General features: G+C 38.9%; 1 protein-coding gene across 2 annotated transcripts in view; it reads right to left on the bottom strand.

The window, feature by feature from the left end:
- Window positions 1-23,226, bottom strand: part of nomo (nodal modulator) — a 68,858-nt gene extending 45,632 nt beyond the window's left edge. The window contains exons 1-10 of one of the 2 annotated variants that reach the window (XR_011347494.1): window positions 23,055-23,226; window positions 16,469-16,558; window positions 16,040-16,085; window positions 13,782-13,882; window positions 13,412-13,515; window positions 12,739-12,811; window positions 11,852-12,004; window positions 11,419-11,556; window positions 2,851-2,940; window positions 582-687 (exon numbers count right to left, since the gene is read on the bottom strand). Coding sequence is in view for 1 of the 2 variants with exons in the window: in XM_069906643.1 (XP_069762744.1) it covers window positions 582-687; window positions 2,851-2,940; window positions 11,419-11,556; window positions 11,852-12,004; window positions 12,739-12,811; window positions 13,412-13,515; window positions 13,782-13,882; window positions 16,040-16,085; window positions 16,469-16,558; window positions 23,055-23,192 (1,039 nt within the window). In the remaining variant the exon portion in view is untranslated. The remainder of the gene's footprint in view (window positions 1-581; window positions 688-2,850; window positions 2,941-11,418; window positions 11,557-11,851; window positions 12,005-12,738; window positions 12,812-13,411; window positions 13,516-13,781; window positions 13,883-16,039; window positions 16,086-16,468; window positions 16,559-23,054) is intronic. The other variant, XM_069906643.1, reaches the window with a different exon arrangement.
- Between the last annotated feature and the right edge of the window lie 1,957 nt (window positions 23,227-25,183).

Here is a 25,183-nt window from a genome sequence, read left to right as displayed (position 1 = left end):
GGCATTTTGCAATTCATTGAAATAAAGGGACCTTGTTATCCAATAGATCAAGTCATTTCTAATTGTATTTTAACAGCAATGCCAACAAAAAATACTGTTTCCTGTTACTAAGGAATTGAAAGAAAAACATTTTCTGCATTGAATATTTCAATTTTTAAACACTATTATAATTTTAGTTAGCAATTTTCTCTTTGCTTATATAGTAGATATGAAGTGGACAAAGAATTCTTTATAACAAATGTAAACTACACAGTCTGGATTTATCAAGTGCTGTTGTCCTTTCAACGTTAGTGCACCAAATGCCACTAATCCAAAGCATTGAAAAAAAGTTATGAAATGTTCTGTACTTACGATTAACAACTTTGGAAGTTACCAAGTGGAAAGGATATATGATGCTAAAATTTGTAAACTTTATTCATGTATTTTTCAGCCAGAAGTTTTCCAAAAATTAACAAGACAAGAATGAGGGATTTCAAACAGATGGGATAAATATTCTCTAGTTGGTGTAATTCTTCCGATATTTGAACATCATGGTGTGTTCCATTCATAACAAACATGACAATATTCACTTTTTTAAATACCTTTGATCTGGTTATTTAGGGTAACAGCAGCATTATGAATTCCTTGTCCATTAGGCCCATTCAAAACCCGGCCAGTAACAGAGAATCCCATCACTCGAAACACTGGCTGCAACAAACATCGTAATATAAGAAACGTAAGCGGAATAGGCCATTTAACTCCCTCCACCACCATTCAGCAAGATCTTTTCTGTACAATTTCCCTGAACATCCAAAGATCTCTTGATCATTGCCTTAGTACTTCCATGGTCCTCTGGTTAAAGACATTTCTGTCATTACTGGATGTGTTCTCTGAATCGGGCCCAACAAAGCCTGCATTTTTGCAGTCATACAGAACAAAGCAATAATCTCAATAATTTCCCATCTCTAATTTGTCTCCTTTCTTGGAGATTGCAACAACATTAACATTTCCCAAAGTCTTTACATCACATTGGGTTTGAAGAATGAGTTTGTAGAGGCTCTACATAATTTTGTTACCTCCCATCTTGTAGACATCAACTACTATGCTAGGTAGTCCGGCAGCTTTGTTCTTGGATTGTAAGATGGTGCCCTCTTACTTCTGCAAGGATGGGATGAGAAGAATCTCCAGTGTTGAGATGGATTTGATAGTGGCATCAGTCAGGAAGTCTTCAAAGAGCTCCATCGGTGTAGCTTTGACAGCTCCACATAAGGATCATCAACCCATCTTATTGGCTCAGAGCGATAAGGAACCACAGAATTCTGAGCCATGGTAGTTAGAGGGAAAAAAGCTCCTCACGTCTTGCTTATCAGCTTGAAGTACAACCTTCTTGCCTTTTTCTTGAATATCTTATTTTCATTTTTAGCCCTTTATCCTTCCTGATGCTGCATTATAATTTTGCCATGTGGATTGTGAATTTTCCCCAGTTAAGCAAGCCCAGAATGTGCCATCATTTTTCTTAAACTCATATTGTTAAAGGCAAGTAATTCATCATGGACTGAAAGAATGGTTGTTTCTAACTCCTTCCAGAAATGTGGCATTAGAGAGCTTCTCTTGGAAACAATGGAGAAGATAATTGAGGAGGCACAAGAGCGGTTAGTGCAACACTATTACAACACCAGGTGCCCAGGTTCAAATCCACCACTGTCTGTAAGAAGTTTGTATGTTCACTGGGAATACCAGTCAAGATTACAGTAGAATTATTAACAGTAAACTAGTTGTTACAAGGGGCTAAGGCAGAGAACACAGAAAAGATATAATTCAGGAGGGATGCAATACTCTCGGAACTTCATCATCTCTGCACCTTGACTGTCGTATCCAAGTCATCCCGACTGATCTTCAGTGTGTCCTCATGTAACCACATAATCAGAATGCAATCCTTTCCCAAATGAAGAAGTATAGAATTCTCACTGTCTATCTAAGGCCTTGCAAATGAGCCATCACATAAATCATTAAAGAGGGTCAAACATTAGAGAGAGTTTGCGTTTCTTTGGAAAATTGATTCTAAACATTTTCACTGCTTGTGATCTTTTAAAAGACAGTAAGATCCAGATCTATAACACAGTTATTATCCATATACTATGTTATTGTTGTAATAATTGGGCAACCTATTCATGTCTTGAGGGATAACACCAGAAAGAACATACAAACAATAGCAGTTGAGGGCCACTCAACTCCTCAGAATTGCCCTGTTATTCAATGTGATGATGGCTGATCTGCCCCAGGCCTCATCTCCTATGCCAGGTCCCCACAGCTCTCAATTCTCTGATTTTCCAAAATATTATCCATTTCCTCTTTAAATATCTCCAATGATCCAGCCTCTTGAAGATGCTTCTCATCATGAAGAAGATAGATTTTTTAAAAATCCATGAGTTGACATTGGGGCACAACTAAAATCCGATTACCCAATGTTCTAAAAAATTGTATACAGTATATTCTATTAACTGTACTAGTTTCCAATTATCTATTCTTTGCAACTGAACAATATACGATCAGCCATCTGGCACCATTATTTATCTGGATAAGTGACAAACTGGAATTACAGACTAACGAGCCCAGACATTTTATCAATAATTGTGGTCAAAAACAGCTTCATTAATCGTGAAGAGCTGAAAGAGTATGGTATTATTTCGCAGAGTAACTTTCTGGATGTTTATATTAAATAACCTTATATTAATATAAAATGATCTGTGGTGATCATACACAAAATTAATTACTGTGTATAATGACAGAAAGAATATGACAACATACACTAAAGTATATGCCACAAGTTTTTCTAACACACTGTATACATTACATTTTATTATACTGTACCTCAATCCTCAAACTATCATGTCCCACAGAAAAATCGAGTCTTGACGGGGCAACATCAAACGTAATTCTTTCTCCTCTGTAAAACGGTACCTGTGATTTAAGTAGTATGTTACATGTACAGGCTGCAAACAAATTTGATAAATAAAAATATGACTGCACATCAGAATAGTTTTCTGCAAAAGTTTAGTCAAATCGTTAATTTCTAGAAATTGTGTTTGCTTAAAATCCAAAAATCCTTTGGAAATGTAAACCATCCAATGTCTCTCATTTTCAAATATACAGGTACTGTAAAGCTTTAATAAATAAATATGGATATATCCCATATCATTATAAATTACTAAGAGAAATTCACCCTCATAACTGTATGCTAAAGGAATAATGAAGTAATGATTAAGTGACACACTTTATTTCCAAAATTCAGGTCCACTGACATCAATCAATTCATTCTGAAACTTGAAGAGATTTTCTTATTTACTCAATCACCCCATGAGATGGTTTGTTAGAACTAATTGCGGTCAAGGCAACTGGGGAAGAAGCAATTCTGGATTTGGTGCTGTGTCATGAATGGAATTGATTATGGAGCTTAAAGTAAAGGAACCCTTAAGGGACAGTGATCACAACATGGCAGAATCCATATTTGAGAGTAAAATAGAATGTGTCAGTATTACAGTTAAGTAAAAATTGTCGACAGAGGAATGAGAGAGGAGCTGGAAGGGGACCCTAGCAGAGAAGACGGTAGAGCAGCAATGGTAGGAGTGACTGGGAGTTATTCAGAAAATGCAGGATCATTTTATCCTAAAGAAACAGCAGTACTCTAAAGGGAGAATGAGACAACTGTGGCTGACAAGGGAAGTAATACACTCTTGCAATAATTAGTGGAAAGCTAGAGGCTCTCTAGCAAAAACACTCAACCCCAGTGAGAGTCCCCCTTGATCATTTTGTTTTGACACTTTGTGAGGTTGATTTATAAACACGTGCCTAAAATAACTAAAAGCAATCTTTACCCAAGGATTCACTTTAGATTTCTTTCCTTTGCATCATCCAATTCTGCTGGAGAGCTGACCATATTTTATTGTCTTCCTAAATTTTCTGTAGCTATGAAATGAACACCAACTAGATCTATTCAAGAAAATCTGAAACTTCAACATACCCACACTTGATGCCAGAGTCTGAAGCTCAAACTTAAAACACAAATGTTTATTCAGGCTACATGAAAGTTCCTGGATATTACAACCATCTTCCTTTATAATCGCTTGGAGAATCTGAATATGACCCATTCAAACAAATAGTCCGTACTCAAGTTTAGTTGAGCTTTTCAAGGTTTATTAAACCTTATATATCAAATAACTGTCCTAAAACTATGATAAAAATAATTAAACAATGCTGAAAACAATAATTAAAATGTTCAGTAAAAGTTTTTTGTCTAATTCAAGCCCATCCATCTTCACAGAACAAAGGAAAAGCAAACAAAAAAAGTAATCTCAAAACATATGGAGAGTTAGCCATAACCTTGAAGCTAGAAGTAAATCACAAAAATCTGTAGGCACCAGGTTTAACGTAAAAACACAAAATGCTAGAGAAACTCAGCTGGTTAAACAGTCTCCTTTATTTAGCAAAGGTAAAAATACATAATTGACATTTCGGGCTTGAGCCTTCATCAAGGTATTAAAAAGTGTTGGTCATCGTCAAAACAAAAGGATGGGGTGGGGAAAAAGTGGGGGGGGGGGTGTTGAAGCCAGAAGATGATAGGTAGATAAGGGAGTGAGGGGACAGCAGCAATCAGGGGAGGAAGGATGTCAGACATTTCAGAAGATCTGGACTGGAAGACCTCATCTTGGGAACAGATGCGGCAGATATGGAGAAATTGAGAGAAGGGGATGGAATCCTTGCAGGGGACAGTGTGTGAGGAATGTAGACGAGGTAGTTGTGGGAGTTAGAGGGTTTATAATATGTCGGTTGAAAGCTTGTCTCCCGAGGTGGAGACAGAGAGATCCAGGAAAGGGAGAGTGTTGTTGGAGATGGACCAGGTGAGTTTGAGATCAGGGTGGAAATTAGCTCCAAAGTTGACAAGCTCATTGAAGGTGCAAGTCATTTTAACCCTTACACTGGAGTTCCAACAAGTAATCAGATAATTTAATTTTTTTTGATCTCCCTTAGGTTTTATATATGTTTCATTCTTACTCTCATTTACCTTCACCACAATTTATTATAGAATAATGCACTTCTTTATATTCAGTTATCTTTAAACTCAATGGTTAATTATTCTTCTTCTTTGGCTTGGCTTCGCGGACGAAGATTTATGGAGGGGGTAAAAGTCCACGACAGCTGCAGGCTCGTTTGTTCTGACAAGTCCGATGCGGGACAGGCAGACACGGTTGCAGCGGCTGCAGGGGAAAATTGGTTGGTTGAGGTTGGGTGTTGGGTTTTTCCTCCTTATTCTCCTTATTCTCCTTACATATTAACTACTGCCCCTAGTTTTGAACAGTCAGCATTTCTTACTCCGCCAAACCAAATTCCACACTCTCACCAAATTTCCCTATCATTCTATATACCCTGTTTACTAGATATTCCCAGGTCTATGCAGATAGGTATATCCCTCAAATCTATTCTGTTTACCCTAATTCACTCATTCAAACATAATTTTTCTCCCAATATTTTTCAGTGGCTACTTTTCTTATTTCATTAAGTTTGATTTTTTTTAAAATTTTCATTCTAGTTAGCTTTTAATTTGTGATTTTCTTTCTCCTATTGGAGGGCCTATATACGTTGATTTGAGTTTTCATATAAAGATATTATTGGTATTTAGTAATAATGGTAGATATGTCAAAGTTGAGGTTTGCTTCTTTTAATGTTCGAAGTTTAAATAGTCCGATCAAGCGTAAGCGAGTCTTGGCGTATGTTAAGAAAATGAAAATTGATGTTGCTTTTTACAAGAAACACATTTGAATGTCAAGGAAAGTATGGACTGGGTTGGGCAAGTCGATTCTTCTTCATTTAATTCCAGGGCTAAAGGTGCAGCAATTTTGATACATAAAAATTTATCTTTTGAATTACAATCAATGGAAGAAAAGGCAGGATGTATTCTTAAATTGAATTGTAAGATTTTTAGTGAATTTTGGACTTTACTTAATATTTATGCCCCAAATGTAGATGGTGAAATATTTATTTCAGATGCATTTTTATATTTGGGTCAGGCTAATGATAATATTTTAGTTGGTGGTGATTTTAATTGCGTTTTGGAACCTTTATGAGATAAATCTCCAAAGAAAGTTAAGAAATCTAAGATGGCAGTTCAGGTTCAAGCGTTGATGAAAGATCTTAATTTAGTAGATATTTGGAGATGTCTTAATCCAACAGATAAAGATTTCTCCTTTTATTCATCTAGACATGAATCGTTTTCAAGGATTGACTTTTTTTTTTAGTATCGGCACATTTACAAGGGAAAATACAACAAGCAGAATATAAAAGTAGGGTGATTTCAGATCATTCTTTGTTATACTTTACATATGCAACTTCTGGGAAAATTCAAGTGGCCTATCGTTGGAGGTTTAATACAATGTTGTTAAAAAATACGGAATTTATTGATTTTTTGAAAAACCAAATTAACTTTTTTTGAAAGAAAATTCTAATTCTGTTCAAAGTAAGCTTGTATTATGGGATACTATGAAAGCTTATTTGAGAGGACAAATAATTAGTTATACTTCTAAAATAAAAAAGAATCGATTAAATCAGAGTCTTGAATTAGAGAAACAGATTGATGAGTTAGAAAAGGAATTTCAGAAAGATGCTACAGAAGATCAGAAAATAGAATTATCTAGGTTGAAATTGGAATATAATACTTTGCAATCTTATCAATTTGAATGTGTGATTAATAGGACTAAACAACGGTATTATGAATGGGGACAGAAAGCACATAAGGTATTGGCGTGGCAATTAAAGAAAGTACAGGTTTCGAGGACTATTAATGCTGTTAGACGGAATTCTCTTATCACTTATAAACCTCGTGAGATTAATGATGAATTTTGTTCATTTTATAAAAAGTTATATACATCTGAAGAAAAACAAGAAACTGGATCGAATGATCTTTTTTTAATCACAGTTGAATTTACCGATATTAGAGGATGCAGATATACAAGAGTTGGAAGAACCATTTACTGATTCAGAAATTAAAATGGCTATGATGGAAATGCCGAATGGTAAATTGCCTGGTGATGATGGATTTTCGGTTGAATTTTATAAAATTTTTTATGATGATTTCTCTACAGTGTTTGGGGATGTATTACATCAAGATGGAGAACATTATGAATTACCTGAGTCTTGCTCTAGTGCTTTAATTACAGTAATTCCAAAAAAAGATAGAGATCCTTTGAAAGTATCTTCATATAGACCAATTTCGTTGTTAAATGTAGATTATAAAATAATAGCTAAAATATTAGTGATGGATTGGCTAAATTTTTACCTAAGTTGATTCATATGGGATCAAACAGGCTTTATAAAGAATAGATATGCTTCAGATAATATTCTACGCGTGATTAGTTTGATTATTAGATTTCGACAATCTTTAGATCACCTGATGGTGATATCTTTAGATGCAGAAAAAAGCATTTGATAGAGTTGAGTGGAATTTTTTATCTAAAGTTCTGGAGAAATTTAAGTTTGGTCCTTTCTTTATTGGTTGGATTAAGGCTTTATATAATAAACCGGTAGCTAGAGTATTGACGAATGGCTTGCTTTTGGAACCTTTTAAATTGACTTGATCAACTCGTCAAAGTTGTCCTTTATCACCAGCTTTGTTTGCATTAGTGATCGAACCTTTAGCACAGCTGATAAGACAAAATACACAGATACAAGGTATGAAAGTTTTAGATGAGGAGTATAAAATTAATTTATTTGCTGATAACGTATTGGTGTATTTAACAAATCCAGCTCAGTCACTTTTGCACTTGAAGGAGTGTTTAATACAATATGGATGTCTTTCTGGATATAAAGTTAATTGGGAAAAAAGTGAAATATTACCGGTAAGTGAAGGAGATTATTCAGTTTATAAGAATATCATTAATTTGAAATGGACTGATCGAATTAAATATTTGGGTATAATTTTGAATGTTAATTATCAATCTTTATATAAATTAAATTATGTTCTGTTATTTAAAAAAATTAAAACTGATTTGATTAAATGGAAAGATTTACCTATTAATTTATTGGGTAGGATAAATACAATTAAGATGAATATTTGTTTCAATCTATTCCGTATTTACTCGATAATATTTTTTTTCGAGATTTGAATAAAATGGTTAGGGAGTTTTTATGGAGAGGTAAATTTTCGAGAGTAGCTTTGAATAAATTAACTTGGAAATATGAGTTAGGGGGATTACGTTTACCACATTTTCAAAATTATTATGAAGCAGCCCAACTTAAATTTATTAGTTCATTGATGGATTTGGAACGGCCTCCTAGTTGGGCCAAAATTGAGATGGCAAATATTTCTGAATTTGAAATACATCAATTTTTGTTTAGATGGAATATAAATTTGTTACAGCAACATAATGTGCCTATACTAAAACATTTAATGAAGTTATGGATAAAGAAAAATAAAATGATAGGCTCTAGGGGTGAATTATCGGCTTTGACTCCGTTGTATAATAATCAACTTATTTCTTTTTCAATACACAATCGAAGTTTATTGTATTGGAGATTTAAAGGTGTGGAAAACTTGGGAGATTGTTTTAAAGAGGGTAAATTTTTATCTTTTAATCAGATGAGGGAAGATTTTGGTATTGATAAGAACTCTTCGTTTCTTTATTATCAAATTAGATCTTTGGTAAAACGTACATTTGGTAGAGATATGATTTTACCTGAAATGACTAATTTGAGACTTTTCTGATGAAGGTACCAGAGAAGGGTTATATTTCATCTATGTATCAAATATTACAGCATGGTATGGATAAAAAGGGTTGAGATAGATCTAAAAGTAAATGGGAAGCGGATATTGGTTTTATTTTTTCCGAGGATGATTGGTTAGATATCTGTTTTGATCGTGTAACTAGATTGATAAATGCATGTTATGCAATGAATAACTATAATTTTCTAATTTTATACTTAACACCTGAAAAATTTAAAAAGTATGGTTTTCATGAATCAGATTTGTGTTTTAGATGTGGTAATTCTGTTGGAACTTTTTTTCATGCTGTTTGGTCATGTATACATATACAATCTTTTTGGAAGAAAATTCAATTGTTTTTAGAATACCTGTATAAGATTAAAATACCTTTAGATCCGACAGTATTTTTTATGGGCAGTTTGCAACCTCTGAAAGGTTTGGGATAAGATAAATTTCAACTTGCTTTTGTATATTTAGCTTTATTTGTAGCCAAAAAATGTATTGCTAGTACGTAGAAAGATACAAATATGACTGATATTAATAGATGGCATAATGAGATGAAATATCGTTTAATAATGGAAAAAATTACATATGTTTCACGTGATAATTATAGTTTTTTCATTAATAAGTGGTTGTTATACTCAGAATATTTACATTTCAATTTATGTTGATTAGATCTTAATATGTATGTTTAATTTTTCTTTAATATTTTTTTCTTTTTTCATGTTTATGGTTAATTGTTGTATATGTTATGTACTATTTGTTTTTTTGAACGAATAAATAAAGTTTTTTTAAAAAGTTTGATTTTTTTGATTCACTGTTACTGCAGTCTGACTACAGGGGAAACAAGAAAACTAAACAAAAATGCCAATAATCATGATCTGCCACTAAAAATTGACGTAACATCTCTCCCAAGCACTTTCAAATTTTTATTTAATTTCAAGTCTATTACAGCCCACAGCAGGAATAAATTTAATTTAACATCTCTAATAAAAAAAAACACATCAAATATACCCTCGCATCGCTTGCAAATCTTCCCCTCACCCTCGATATCTCATGCTTGCAGTCATCTAGAACATGCTACCTTCCATTTTCACCTTAGTTTGTTTCACACGTAATGGCAATATTACCTCTGTCAAGCACCATTAAGTAAATTCAGAGCCCACAATGGCCTATATTTTCAAATGATTTTTACTCATTTGAAGGCAACTTTCAAATGCACATTTTATTCCCCCTTTTGAGACTATTAAAAAGCAGCAATCTTTATGCATAAAAACAGAAATATTCTTTGTAATGTGATAACCTCATTATACAATTATTCAAGGGAAAATAATTGGGAATAATCGTAATTAAATTTTAAAATATCAACAATTGTGCAGAATTAAAAAAACTAGCTGCAAAAGAAAACCAAACTAGACTCCAGAATAGTTTCAAAAGGATTAATTGAGACATCTGGTGGTCAAAGGCAGTGACAGCAGAAGGTCAAAAGAAAGTTTTGTAGGGTTACAGAACAATACTGTTTACAGAAGATTCATTCAAGTCCTCCGTTCCAGGCCTCCCCCAAAAGAGGAATTTCTTCCATCTCAGCCCTCATCACATTTCCCTCCAGCTCCGCAATCTCTTCTCTCCCATAATCACATGACCACTCAAGGGGTCATTTAGAATAGCCATTTATTCTACTGCTTGGCTTTGAAATGAGGGAAGAAACAAGCATACTGTTAAACTCACCATGGCCTCTGTTTCAAAAGGCAGCGGCATGAAGCTTAGTAGCAAAAGGTGGAGAAATAGGAGGGAGGCAGTGGCATATCTAGATTAAATAGCACCTATGGCAAGCACTGAAATTGCACTCACCACCTCCCCCCCCTTTGTCCCCAGCCTGTTTAAAAAAAATCACACATAAATTTGACAGGCGATTTTCACATATTATTGAGCTGGCGCTAACCATACACCAACCGTGCCACCCAACTTATCCTTGTAAATTTCACACGTTGAGTTATAATTTATTAGAAGTGAACCAGTGGATTAACTCCCACCCGAGCACCTAGGTTGATATTTAGTAAGGGAAAGGTCTCTTACTCCCCCTTCTCTTGTTCCCCACCCCCCCAACAGAAAACTCAATTATGAACCATGTCATTCCACGTTGAGTTTTATTATTCTCAGTTGCCAAGACGTGGAACACTCCAGGCTCCAGACTGCATTAAAGCAACCCAAGCCTTGCGTTTATTGCTTGCTGTTCCTGGCTGGAATCTGCAGCTTCCGCAGGAGGACCCGCAGTTTCTGCACTCCTGATAACTTCAGGTCGGTCGACTCAGAATGATTCGGGTCAGCACCTCACTGGGCCACTTTGGCACCTCGCGGCAGCTCAATGCAGGATCAACAGGAAAAATAGCCATCTTCCTTATGCATAATCCTCCACACAGCTAGAACCACATCTGAATGCTCAAACAGTAGTATTCCCCTACAAAATGATTATTCCTCAATAATATAGTCTTGTCACGTATTAGATATGATTTTACAACCACTGATTTTAATTGTGATATACTATTGGTACTGTCTTTCGACTACACATGGATAGCACAATATTCAATTGGATTTGTCACATTGGCATTTGTAGTGATCCTTGTGCAGTGCTTCATAACCAAAAAAAATTGGCAATACCTCTACGAAATTACTTATCATGAACCTACCACTGTATATTCTCCACTGGGAAGAGATGAAAAAATAAATGATCCATCTTCTCCCGACACCACACTGCACAGGAAAGGTGATGCTTCATCTGCTGCTTGGAATCCTTCAACCGGAGATAAATTACAGCCAGCGACATCCTGTCAACAAGTAAAGGAACGTTAATTGTCAAAAGCAATTACTTCATAAGATGAAAAATAACAGCAATTTAAAAGCTTTCAAAGAAATCAGTCATAGTTTCAATCTTCTCCAAAAGACTAACTCATCCCAAAGGCTTCAGAAGAAAATGAAATATATGCATTTTTAAAAAGGAAAATTATTAGTCCTTTTGAATACAGATTCAAGCTGGAAGTAACTCATGAGCTTAATACAATGTTACAAAATACAATGCAGTTTATTGAGAGGCTACATTAAGGTCACATTATTCGTACTCACCTCCTTTGAGACTGATGAGGAGAACAGTAGGAAGAGTACACCTTTCATCGGTTCACCATCACTTCGCACAGAGCCCAAAACATTATACCCAGCAACCACAAGAGAATCAATTGTGTTTACATTAGAATTTATCACTTGCACTGAAGTTGATGCCTGATCAACAAAACAAATTGATCCGAGTTACAATTCAAAATATCTAAAGGAGTTAAATATCAAGTTTCAATTGAAAATTCCAAATGTAGGCATATTAATATTCTAAATTTCCCTCTTCTTAACCCTTTGGACTCGGGCCATTTTTAACATTTCATAATATATACTCTGAACTGGGTCCATGGGTAAACCTTTACAGTATGAACGCCAGCATGAACCAGCTGGTGGCTGGGTATAAAGCCAGTCCCTCTAAACCAGGACATGGAGTAGATGCGCTGAAAACAGAGACACGGAGTCCAAAGGATTAATACAGCCCAGGGTCTGAAACCTAACTCATTAAATATATATGAGGCAACTTAGAAAATGGCAAATATAATGTGTAAAACTAAAAATCTAGTTCAGGGCCCCAGTGAGTCTCATGGGCATCATTTCAGTCATGAGATTAAGCAGTAGCCTAATCACGTTTTGCTATCCATTCTCCAAAAACATTATATAAGCTTTACAACTCATTGTGTGTGCAAACTTAGAATGTGTGCAAGTCCTGCAGCCAGTATCGTAATAAGCAATGGCATTTGTTAATGAATGACAACAGCCTGGTAACATTTAATTGAGATAATCTAAATTCAGAAATTCTACGGACATCATAATAATAACTATACATTCTGAGCTCTGCATGGATCCTCGTATAAACTATTCACTTTCAGAATTTCCCACACAAGGCATTAACCAAAACTTACTTTCTGCAGAGGCCAAGTAGGGTGAGAAGCAAAAATGTCATAGTCACCAGGAAGTACCCTCATAAATGAATATCTAAGAAAAAAGACAGAAAATGTTAATTCCTTTTGGCATGAATCTATGGCACATTTACCACAATGTCACACACGTCGAAGGCGCCACAGCAGCTATACTTTGCGAGGAGTTTGAGGAGATTAGGTATGAAACCAAAGCCTCTCGAAAACTTCTGCAGGTTGGAATATGGAGAGCATTCTGTCTGGTTGGAGGTGCCGACGCTCAGGACAAGAAAGAAGTCCAAAGGGTTTGCTAACTCGTCCTGTGACATCGTGGTCACCAGCCTTCACTCCACTGAGTACATCTACAAGAGGTGGTGTCTCAAGAAAGCAGGCCTCTATCCTTCACCACCCAGGCCCTGCCCTCTTTACTAGGCTGCCATTGGGGAAAATGGCACAGGAGACTGAATTCGAGCACTCAGTGGCAAAGGGCAGGGTTTTCCCCTCTGCCATTAGATTTTTCTGAATGAGCAATGAACCACAGACTTTGTCATGTTCTTGAACTACTTTTTTCTTCTGATATGCAATTTATCGAAACGTTTGCACTCCAAAGCTGCCACAAACTAATGACGAAGTTCATGACAATCAAAATTCTGATTTTGAATGTTAAGTGTGCACGTACTTTCCTCCAACTTGAGTCAATGAGGTCTGATCAATGTCTGTTCCAGGCTTCCTGAGAGCAACATGAACACCAGCAGGTCCTGAACTTTGTCCTTTGCTTAGCACCTGAGAAAACGGTCGCATTAAAAACCTTTGCAGAATTGAATTTATTTGGATAATAATGATAACTTCAAGAAACAATGTTTAATTTCAAGTGGAAGCTACCCACAATCAAGGAAAAATTAGAATGATTTATTTTTATTTAAAATGATTAACATTTTCCTCTCAATTATCTGATACATATCAACTTCAAGTTCCACGTCCATGAAAAACAGATATTAATTGTAGATTTATTGATTAATCCAAAGGGACAAAATAAAAATGCTCCTTACTTTTCCAGAGACTGAAAACCCAGTAAACATAAAATTTATGTCCTGGCCTTTAGTGCAAATGTCATTGACGCCATCGATGTGAAGATCCACATTTGTAGGCTCTGGTGGGTATGGAAAAAAAGTGAATGCTTCTAAAATATCATTAATCCTTTTATAGCACAGGTATAGAGGTATCGAAGGAGCTGTGACCCATTTTGAACATTTAAGTCTAATTAATACCAACTCCATTGATTCAGAGTTTTAATCTGCAAGGGGATTGCTTTTCTTTAAAGGACAAATACAACACAAGAACATGCAAATGCAAGAACAAAAGACAGGTGCAGGAGCTAAGTCAGTCGATTTGCTCTGCAGATCCAATCTTGGTCTAAACAACACTTTCCCATTCTCTCACTATACTCTAAAACTTCTTGGTGGTCCAAATGACTAGCAGTCTCTGCCTTGTATGTTCAGCTGCTCCAAAGACTTACCACCCTCAGAGAAGAAATTCCTTTCCATTGCCATCAGAAATGTGAAGCTAATTGTTTCAGAATTATACCTCCTAATTATAGGTGATCCCTGCTAATGGGCAACATTCTAAGCATCTAACCTGTAAACCCCTATTAGAATCTTGTGTTTCCACAACTTCACTTCTCACTCTTCCTTAAATATGGAGCCCAAAACTTTATCTAGTACTCTTGGTGCCATTTCTCCAGCATCCTGTAAATTCCAGGCTGCTCAGTAGATCCACCTAGTGGTTAATAATTACTGGTTTATTTTTTAAGTTTTGAACATTACTAAGTTCAATGTGAGTGGCACAAACTGAGATCAGCAGCCAGCTGAGGGATTTTTCCAAACTCCAAGAAAATAAGGACTAGTTGAACAAGTACAAGATAATATAACCATAATTTAATTTAAACTTCTCCATTTTCTTGCCTTCCAAAAAGAGGATTAGTACCCCTTATCCAAAGATCGAAAACTGAAAGGACCCAAAACTGATTTTTTTTTTTAAAAGTGCCACAAGTGGAAAAATTCAACACCTGATTTGCCCATGTGGGGCTCTGGCGCCAGTTTGATTACATTAACAGTATTTTTAAAAATCTTTTGTTCTGGATGGGAAGATGCCAAATGGAGCTGGATCCAGGTCTTCCACATCGGCTGCAGGCTGAGTCGGCAAAGGGGCCTCCTTTTTCAACATCAGGTGCAGTGCCGTCCACATCAAAGTAGCCTCCATGGGTTCAGATAGGTGTCAAGGACCGCCGGCAGCAGTGGGGTGGTGTCAGGGAGGTGGTCTCTTTTGTAAGCAGAGTTCAAATTTTTTTTTGGTCAGTACAAAACATTATTTCATGTGAATTTTCAACTTGTGGCATCAAGTCAGCGCTCAAAAAGCCTGCCGTTTTTTGTTGTTGCTGTTGTTTAACGACTGATACGGGTTTTCCGCTGATGCTACTGAGCTGCTTAGTCAAAATCTGAAAGAACTCCAAAAGCCAGAACATGTCTGGGTTAATGGACCAACACCCAGAATTCACAAGATCAGAAATACAAGTTGGATTTCCATTACGTACTTGAGAAATTTAAGCATACTTAATTAAATATATCTGGAATTAAAATATATTATCAGCTAACAGTAACCATGAAATTAATGGATGACAAAAACCCTTCTGTTTCAAGATATGAAAGATATTTATCAAAAGTATCTTTAGGGATTTAATAGCTGTATCACTAAGCATTAACCCTATCTTAGGGCACTAGACAAATATCCTATAAGAGACAGTTGAAAGCTGCCACCAAATAATTATTGACAACCCCAACATAATTACAGCAAGTCCATTTTCTACTGTTCTTCAAGGAGGGAAATTTTCTGTGCACACTTAGTCTATCCTATATAGTCCAGAGCCATCAATGTGCCCATTATAAATACCTCCTTAATTAAGGTGCAAATAGGGATGGTTAATTAATCCCAGTATTTTTGGGAACATACATATTACATGAACAAACAAGATTCATTCATGAGTGTTATGCTCATCTGAGCCACTAGTGTCACGTGCAGGCCAACAGTAGTAAAAGAGAACCGTGTATGGGTTCAACATTCATCCATGATTCTATTTCACTATAAACAAAGTTAGCTGGACAATAACCTTTACTAATAAAATTGAGACTCTGGAAATCATTCTATTACAGTCTATTTCATTGCAAAGAAACTAGCTTGTTGGAGAAGAGTGCAGATGTGCCACAAAAACAGGGGCTGATTTTTAATCAGGTAGAATTTGAAGGGTACTCACCAAAGCTCCACCCTAGGGGAGGCTCAATCTTTAAAATGAAATCCCCCTGGAGAGAAAAGAAACATATCATGTAATTTTGAACAGAATTTGTAATGGATACTGTAGAACAAGACACACGTATACACAAAAAAGGCTATTCATCAATCAATGTATTTAACAGATGGTTTTATCAATTTCAGCACCAAATCAGAATATTCAATGAAATTTAGAGAATTTACTGCTTATTTGCGTGGATTTTTTTTCTTTTGTAATAGCATCACACTAGTGCATGCATGAACACATCATATTACATCTGTTCAAATAAATAGTCAGTACTTCTCTCAAACGTGAGACTAACATTAAGTGCAAAACATTACTTATAGAACGGCATCAGGAATAGGATTTTGTCACAGCATAAAGGCATTGTCAATAGCTTATAATATCTGTTACCTTATCATACAGAGGAATCATGAAGTAACCATTGTTGAGAGCACAATCTGTCTGGTATTTTAATGTTCCCTGCTTTGTGTACAGCTTAATCTGTGAAAACAATCAGTTTTCTTTAATGCAGGAGAAAATTTAAAGCATCACAAAGAAACTTCAGTTCAGGGCCACTTACTTAATCGATTCCTTTATGAAAGACCTACATTAGTACCTGTTTTCACTAATCAAAAGAAATCCAAAGAGTGAAAAGTGAAAATAGCATTCAACGCTTGTTTTACAGCGAGCCGTTATAGAGGCAGCACGCACCCCAAGCAGCGAGAGTGGCACTGCAAGCTCCTTCCCTGGGAACTACACTCAGCATCAAGCTGCCATAGCTTTGCACTGTGTCTGTGAGCAACTGTGCTTTATTTTGATTTATTTTGTGCATCCGTTGGCAAGATGTGTCCTATGGTATCAGAAAAACCTAAGAGAGCTGATAAGGGTGTTATTCGGTATGATTTGGGACTGGGAATTCTCAAAAGAATTTCGCATATAAATTACTGGTACTGCTTCTTCACTTCATGCCATTTTGGCTTATGAAATGTTTCAAAGGAATGCTCAACTTTCAGATAGCAGGAGATACCTGTACGTGGTGAAGTTAACCACAGACCAACGTCATCAATGCAGTTAGACAAGCAAATGGTACAAGGAGATTCCAAAAATTTCAGGTGCCATCAGGAACCTGAAAACTGCTTATAGGAAAATGACAGCCAGGGACATCCTGGACAAGCTTGTTTTAGCTTTACCGTGTAACTTTGAATATCCAGTGTTACTATATGCTGCACATCTAAATTCACTATTTGTTCTAGTGATCTGGGCCATCATTACACCTTTCACCTGCCAAACCCAAATCTACTCTTCAAAAATTAGAATGCATGGAAACTCTAGAAGTTATCAGTTTGAATGAGTACCAAACTATTATAACATAAAATCTTATGAGATAGACAACAGACTCGCCAAGGCAAATAGCGCCTTTGGAAGACTACACAAAAGAGTCTGGAAAAACAACCAACTGAAAAACCTCACAAAGATAAGCGTATACAGAGCCGTTGTCATACCCACACTCCTGTTCGGCTCCGAATCATGGGTCCTCTACCGGCACCACCTACGGCTCCTAGAACGCTTCCACCAGCGTTGTCTCCGCTCCATCCTCAACATCCATTGGAGCGCTTACACCCCTAACGTCAAAGTACTCGAGATGGCAGAGGTCGACAGCATCGAGTCCACGCTGCTGAAGATCCAGCTGCGCTGGATGGGTCACGTCTCCAGAATGGAGGACCATCGCCTTCCCAAGATCGTGTTATATGGCGAGCTCTCCACTGGCCACCGTGACAGAGGTGCACCAAAGAAAAGGTAAAAGGACTGCCTAAAGAAATCTCTTGGTGCCTGCCACATTGACCACCGCCAGTGGGCTGATAACGCCTCAAACCGTGCATCTTGGCGCCTCACAGTTTGGCGGGCAGCAACCTCCTTTGAAGAAGACCGCAGAGCCCACCTCACTGACAAAAGGCAAAGGAGGAAAAACCCAACACCCAACCCCAACCAACCAATTTTCCCCTGCAACCGCTGCAATTGTGTCTGCCTGTCCCGCATCGGACTTGTCAGCCACAAACGAGCCTGCAGCTGACGTGGACTTTTTACCCCCTCCATAAATCTTCGTCCGCGAAGCCAAGCCAAAGAAAAAAAAAAATCATAATTAAATGTTATCACACATATGGCATTGGTAGAAAGACAAAGACACTGAATCAATATAATCTACATAAAGGTGTTCTATAACCAAAAGCATAATAAAACACTCCCTCAATACACTGGAAGAAACCTACTCACATCATAGCAACATACTACATTAACAATGTAGAATTAAAGTCGAAAAAACCCAGGGACCTTTGCAAAGGTGCTATTATAGATATTTCAACACAAAATAATGAAACAGAACGAAAATTGATTTCACACAGTCACTTTAATGAAGAACTTCTATGGTCTGGTTAACTTTAAATACATACATAATACTTAGTGACCTGCTGAATTTCTCTAGCACTTTTGTGTATTACACTAGACTCCAGCAACTCCAGAATTTTTTTGTTTACCACCAATAGCAAATCATTGGAAAATTATGGATTGTGCAAAAGGTTAGAATTTGGCAGAACTGCAGGAGCTCCAGAGGTGGACATGGATGCATTGAGAATAAGATGATTTTTAAATCACATCAGTGCCTGACAGGAAGCCAATTCGGGCTAGTAAGCACTACGTCGACGGAAGCCAAATGAGGGAAAGGATAACTTAAGTTCATTGTACACAAATTAGAAGACATCCACTGAGGAATAACAATTATCATGGAATTGTCTTACTGACGAGAAGCTAGGGACAAGGGGAAATCAGAAGAGCTAAGAACGATGGGGGATCAGAGAGGTTAGGAACTAAAGTACAGAAATCACAAAAAGATTATAATCAGTCATGAAAAAAAAACCTCATGGAATAGTGGTTATGAATTCAAATGGGCTGGAATATTATCATTACACCTCATAGTGTAAATTTTTAGAGGGAATTCAAATAATGTTACTGGTCAAAAAGGATTAAAACAAAGTCAAGTTACACAGAACAAACAAACTCCCACCGATTTTTTTTACATGTTGATAGGAATCAAGCAGAGAAACACTAAAACTGCAGATGCTGGAACTGTGAACAAAAATTGAGATGATAGAGAAACTCAGCAGGTCAGACAGCATCCATGGGTAGAAATATTTTGTCAGGATCTGTTATCAAGGTTAAAGTAATAGATACAGTAAAAGTCTGAACATCCAGATTCCAGAAATCCAGACCACCTGAGAATCAGCCTTTGCGTGCCTGCGTAAGCGCTGCATATGCACAGCAGCGACAAGTCGTGGAAATGTGAGAAAACTAATTTTTTTTGTATCTTGCATTTTAGATGAAAAAAAATTTCGTTAATAAACTATCAACATTTACCTGTTTATTATGCTTAAATTTGAATTTTAAAAATACTGCCCGAGAATCTGGAAAATCCAAAAATCTGGACCAATCTAATCCCCAAGCAATCCATATTTTAGGACTTTTATTGTCTTAAGTAATGTTATGTAAACCTGAGGAACAACACACCATATTCCTAAGTGGCACGAACATCAATTTTTCTTATTTACGGAACCTACACCTAGCTCCATTGGTTCCTTGTAAATCGTCTCTGCACTCATTCAATCTTATTGATGTCTTGCCTGTAGGTGACAGTTCAACCGAAGACCTTAGTCACCATATGGGTCTTAATACTGTGTCAAGGTAAACATGGAATATAAAGGACAAACACCGAACAGATTACCCTTCTACTTGGTAGTCACCAAGGGGACAGTATTGTTTGGAAGAAACTGATTATCACAAAGTCAACTAGATTGGATGTAAATTAGATCCGTAATGACTGGAGGATGAGGCCATGGCAAAAAATGGAACAAGTGCTTAAAAGTATCATACGGTTTTCCAAAAAGGCCTGAGGAAAATCCAAGGAGTCATGCTAAGTTGCACTTGAAATGAGGTGATGAACCCAAGTTCTATAAGTGCAATTTGCAATAAAGGGAAAGATTGAAACCGAACTTAAATAGATTGGTAAAATGAAGGAATCCTGGAAAGAATTCAATACAGTGATTAGGCAGCTCCCATCGTGCCAGTGCAAAAAGCCAATGGAGAAATTCGAATGTTTGGTGTCACTATTAATCAGGCTCTACAAATACCTGAACATCCTATGCCCAAAGCAGAGGAATTGTTCCAGGCCCTGAATGGGGAAAAGAAATTCACAAAGCTGGACTTATCACAAGCATATCAGCAAACTGAATTGGATAAGGCCTCAAAGAAATATGTAGCAATCAATATTCATTCGGGGTTTTTCACCTATACCCAAATGGAATATCAGCAGCCCCGGCAATATTTCAAACGGTCATGAACAAATTTTTGCATGGCATAAATGTACGATGCTACCTCAATTACATCATAATTACAGATCAAGATGACTCAGAGCACTTATCTAACTTAGAAAGGGTCCTAACCCAATTGTAACAAGCTAACGTCCATCTGCACCAGGACAGGTGTGTAGTTATGGTACCTTCCGTAACATATTTAGGCTTTACAATTAGTAGTGAAGGAGTTTGAATAGATATCGCTGATATCGAAGCTATTGGTACCCTACCCAACAAATTGAGCTGAATTGCAGTCATTCCTGGGTTTGGTTAACCATTATCGGAAGCACATTCAGATGTTGCCACCAACCGAAGAGGTACTGCCCAAAAAGCCAGAGTTTGGAGAAGTCGCAAAGTCTCTCGGCAGATTCTACCTTGCCAAGAAGATCAAAAAGGGAAAGACGTCCGCTAGAAAGCCTAAGTATGTACAGTGACTTAACATTTAGGTTGTGGTGTAAGTCCAAGGGTACCACATAGTTATCGTAGTTTAGTATAACTGGTTATTTTCATGAAGCATTTATTTTGTGAGAGAGGGGGAAGAGTGTTGTGAATATATGCCTGCATGCATATGACATCATCACATTAATATATATTTATATTTTATAGTGTGCTGCAGGGAACCATTTTAGTTTTGTAATAAAGAATGAATGAAGCACCATGTCTCTGTGTGCTATTGTATTTCTATGCCTAGAAATCACAACAGATATAACCTATTTTTAAGATTTTCTGACATATTTTAAGTGCACTTCAAAAATTAAAAAAACCATGAAGTGAAACACGTCAATGAAAATTCATTTTCTGCATTCACACTGGGATTTCATCCCTGCTGATCTTGATGCAGTCAGTAGTCCCTTTCAAACTGCCGTGTAAAATGGGGTTAATCAGGTAATTTGCCCTGTTAGCGACCCACTCATGCGGCAGTTAGAAAGAGTCCAACCGTTCAGCCAGGTAGTCAGGGAATCAAGTTAAACTTAACTAGGTTGCATTCACAGGCACCTTGAACAGGTAAATGGCTGACTCAGTTAATCCAATGATGTCAAAGCTTGAACGCTGGCATCACAGGGAAAACTCTGGCTGAAGTGCCTGCCAATTGCGGGGGGGTGAGGGGAAGAGAGGTCACTGCCCTCGTGGGGGGGAATAGAGATCGCTGCTGCGGGGGCAGGAAGAGAGGGATCACTGATGCAGTGAGTGAGGGATTGGTGCCACGGTGAGGGGTAGGGGTTGCTGCCATGATGGGGAGAGGTCACTGCCATGGGGCGGGGAAGGGGAAGAGGAGAGCGGGCTGCGAACTGCCGCTGCTGCAAATGCCACTCTACTTCGCAGAGGGATGTCGTTGATGGGGAGTGCGCGATTGACCGGGTGGGTGTTGTTCAACAGTGGGGGTGGTGACTGATCGGTGGGGCGGTGACTGACAGGGGTGGCGACTGACAGCTGATGTGGGTGGGGTGGATGTGGGTGGGGTGGGGGTGGGAGACTTACCGATAGTTCCTGTGAGTGCCTGACACATCACTTACCACATCATCACGGGGTGGGATCCCCCTGCAGTTTATGCTTCCAGCACCTTCACCCCAGCAATGGCACCTGGGTGCCAGGAGGGTTACCCAGCTGCTGCAGCTTAAAAGAGCCAAGTGACCAACTCAGTGAAAGATTTCACCAGGACATTGGACACTGACATGAGAGGCATCAGATGTTGGGTGTCAACGAAAATGAGGGGCAAAACATTTTTAAGCCAGTTGAACAAATGCAATGTGCCAGGATCTTCTTTGGCTTGGCTTCGCGGACGAAGATTTATGGAGGGGGTAAAAAGTCCACGTCAGCTGCAGGCTCGTTTGTGGCTGACAAGTCCGATGCGGGACAGGCAGACACGGTTGCAGCGGTTGCAAGGGAAAATTGGTTGGTTGGGGTTGGGTTTTTCCTCCTTTGTCTTTTGTCAGTGAGGTGGGCTCTGCGGTCTTCTTCAAAGGAGGTTGCTGCCCGCCAAACTGTGAGGCGCCAAGATGCACGGTTTGAGGCGTTATCAGCCCACTGGCGGTGGTCAATGTGGCAGGCACCAAGAGATTTCTTTAGGCAGTCCTTGTACCTTTTCTTTGGTGCACCTCTGTCACGGTGGCCAGTGGAGAGCTCGCCATATAACACGATCTTGGGAAGGCGATGGTCCTCCATTCTGGAGACGTGACCCATCCAGCGCAGCTGGATCTTCAGCAGCTTGGACTCGATGCTGTCGACCTCTGCTATCTCGAGTACTTCGACGTTAGGGGTGTAAGCGCTCCAATGGATGTTGAGGATGGAGCGGAGACAACGCTGGTGGAAGCGTTCTAGGAGCCGTAGGTGGTGCCGGTAGAGGACCCATGATTCGGAGCCGAACAGGAGTGTGGGTATGACAACGGCTCTGTATACGCTTATCTTTGTGAGGTTTTTCAGTTGGTCATTATGCAATTAAACATCCTAAAGGGCTTGGTTCCACCCGCTGTGACCTCAGCCCTCATCACTGAACCTCCCTCCCCCGGTCCCGTTAAGGCGGCTAGAGGGGCTGGATCCGCCTCCCCGGTCCGGGAGTGACTGACAGCACCCGCCCGGCGCGGCCCGGCCCCGCTCACCTCAATCAGCGAGTAATTAATCTCCACATCGGACTTCACGAATCCCCCGCATCCCAGCACGATATCCTCGCCTCGAGAGAGGCGGCCACTCAGCGCTGTCAGTAACAGGACCGCCAGCCCCCACCCCGTGGCTGCCATTGCCACCTTTGCCCCTGCCCTGCACGCATGCGCTGCCACAGGAGCCTGCGGGTTGGTCGACTGCAAGTGGGGGAGGCGGGGCGGATAGGGAAGACAGCCCGCGACGACGCCACCCAGCGGAACCTGGGCCTCCAGCGGGAGTCCACAAGACCCTGGCCCTGCGCAGGCGCACAGAAGGGGGGAGAGGGGGGGGGGGTGAGGGCCATTCACAATGAACGTTTGCTTGACAGGAGCCCCAGCCCGGGACAGAAAACAGTTTCATCCATTTGAAAGTGAGCAAGAAACGTGTGTGAGGGTTAAAATTCTAGAATCCAGAATGGCGAAATGCAGATTTCAGATACATCGTCAGGCAACATGCACGCCCTCGTCAGGCAACATGCACGCCCTCGTCAGGCAACATGCACGCCCTCGTCAGGCAACATGCACGCCCTCGTCAGGCAACATGCACGCCCTCGTCAGGCAACATGCACGCCCTCGTCAGGCAACATGCACGCCCTCGTCAGGCAACATGCACGCCCTCGTCAGGCAACATGCACGCCCTCGTCAGGCAACATGCACGCCCTCGTCAGGCAACATGCACGCCCTCGTCAGGCAACATGCACGCCCTCGTCAGGCAACATGCACGCCCTCGTCAGGCAACATGCACGCCCTCGTCAGGCTACATACACATCGTCAGGCTACATACACATCGTCAGGCTACATACACATCGTCAGGCAACATACACATCGTCAGGCTACATACACATCGTCAGGCTACATACACATCGTCAGGCAACATACACATCGTCAGGCTACATACACATCGTCAGGCTACATACACATCGTCAGGCAACATACACATCGTCAGGCAACATACACATCGTCAGGCTACATACACATCGTCAGGCTACATACACATCGTCAGGCAACATACACATCGTCAGGCTACATACACATCGTCAGGCTACATACATGACATTGTCAGTCTACAAACACTACATTGTCAGGCTACACACATGTCATATACAACCAAGATTCTTTTTCTTAAAATATAGAATTCACACAGGAGAAATATGATTTAGGTGTTTGAATTTTGAGAGATCAAACATGATACAGTAAACATGGATATTTAAGTAGATAAATATTTAAGTACATGCCCACATGCACCTCATGTCGATGGTGTTTAAGGCAGCAAATGAGCTAATACATGACAAGGAATTTGGAATGTTTATCTCATTTAAGCAAGCATGGGATTCAAGAGCATAGCCTCGTGCTGCAACGACACAAATAATGAATTAAACCACAACTAAAGTGATATGAACACATTACAATATTGTGATAATCCTATAGAATGATTTCTACGTGTATTGAGTGAAATATGAAAGTCTGCAGACACTTTGTTGTAAAAACACAGAAATGCTACAGGAAGAGTGGGTTTTTTTGTTCAAGGTGCTAGAGAAATTTGGATTGGGACAAACATTAATTAATTTTACCTCAAACCCCAGGTTTGTAGTAAAATTATTACAAATGGGCAGGTCAAGTAGACAGGGCTGTCCACGTCTCCATCGCTATTCATACTGGCCATGGAGCTGCTGGCAGAAGCCATTCATCGGGATTCAGACATAAAGGGGTTCAAGGTGGGCCAAGTGGAACAAAAAAACAACCTTTTTGCTGACGATGTGTTAGACTCCAGGGGTTTGGGGTCGTTGACCAGACTGAGGACCACATTGGAGAATTACGGAAAGGTTTCAGGGTACAAGGTAAATTTGGACAAAAGCGAGATAATGCCTTTGACTAACGGGGATTATGGGCACAACCAACAAGGAAGTCCATTCAAATGGCCGCAAGGCGGCATTAAATATCTGGGGATTAAAGTAGATAAAAATTTACAACATTTGTACAAACTTAATTTTCTCCCTTTACTTCTGAAGATTAGGAGGACTTGGTTAGATGGAGGGCACTGCCCATAACATTGATGGGTAGAATGAAGGTGATGCCAATGCTCCAATATT

This window comes from Narcine bancroftii, chromosome 12 (assembly GCF_036971445.1).
Source record: "Narcine bancroftii isolate sNarBan1 chromosome 12, sNarBan1.hap1, whole genome shotgun sequence".
In the NCBI taxonomy this organism is placed as follows: Eukaryota; Metazoa; Chordata; class Chondrichthyes; order Torpediniformes; family Narcinidae; genus Narcine; species Narcine bancroftii.
This window is presented reverse-complemented; position numbering and strand designations above follow the sequence as displayed.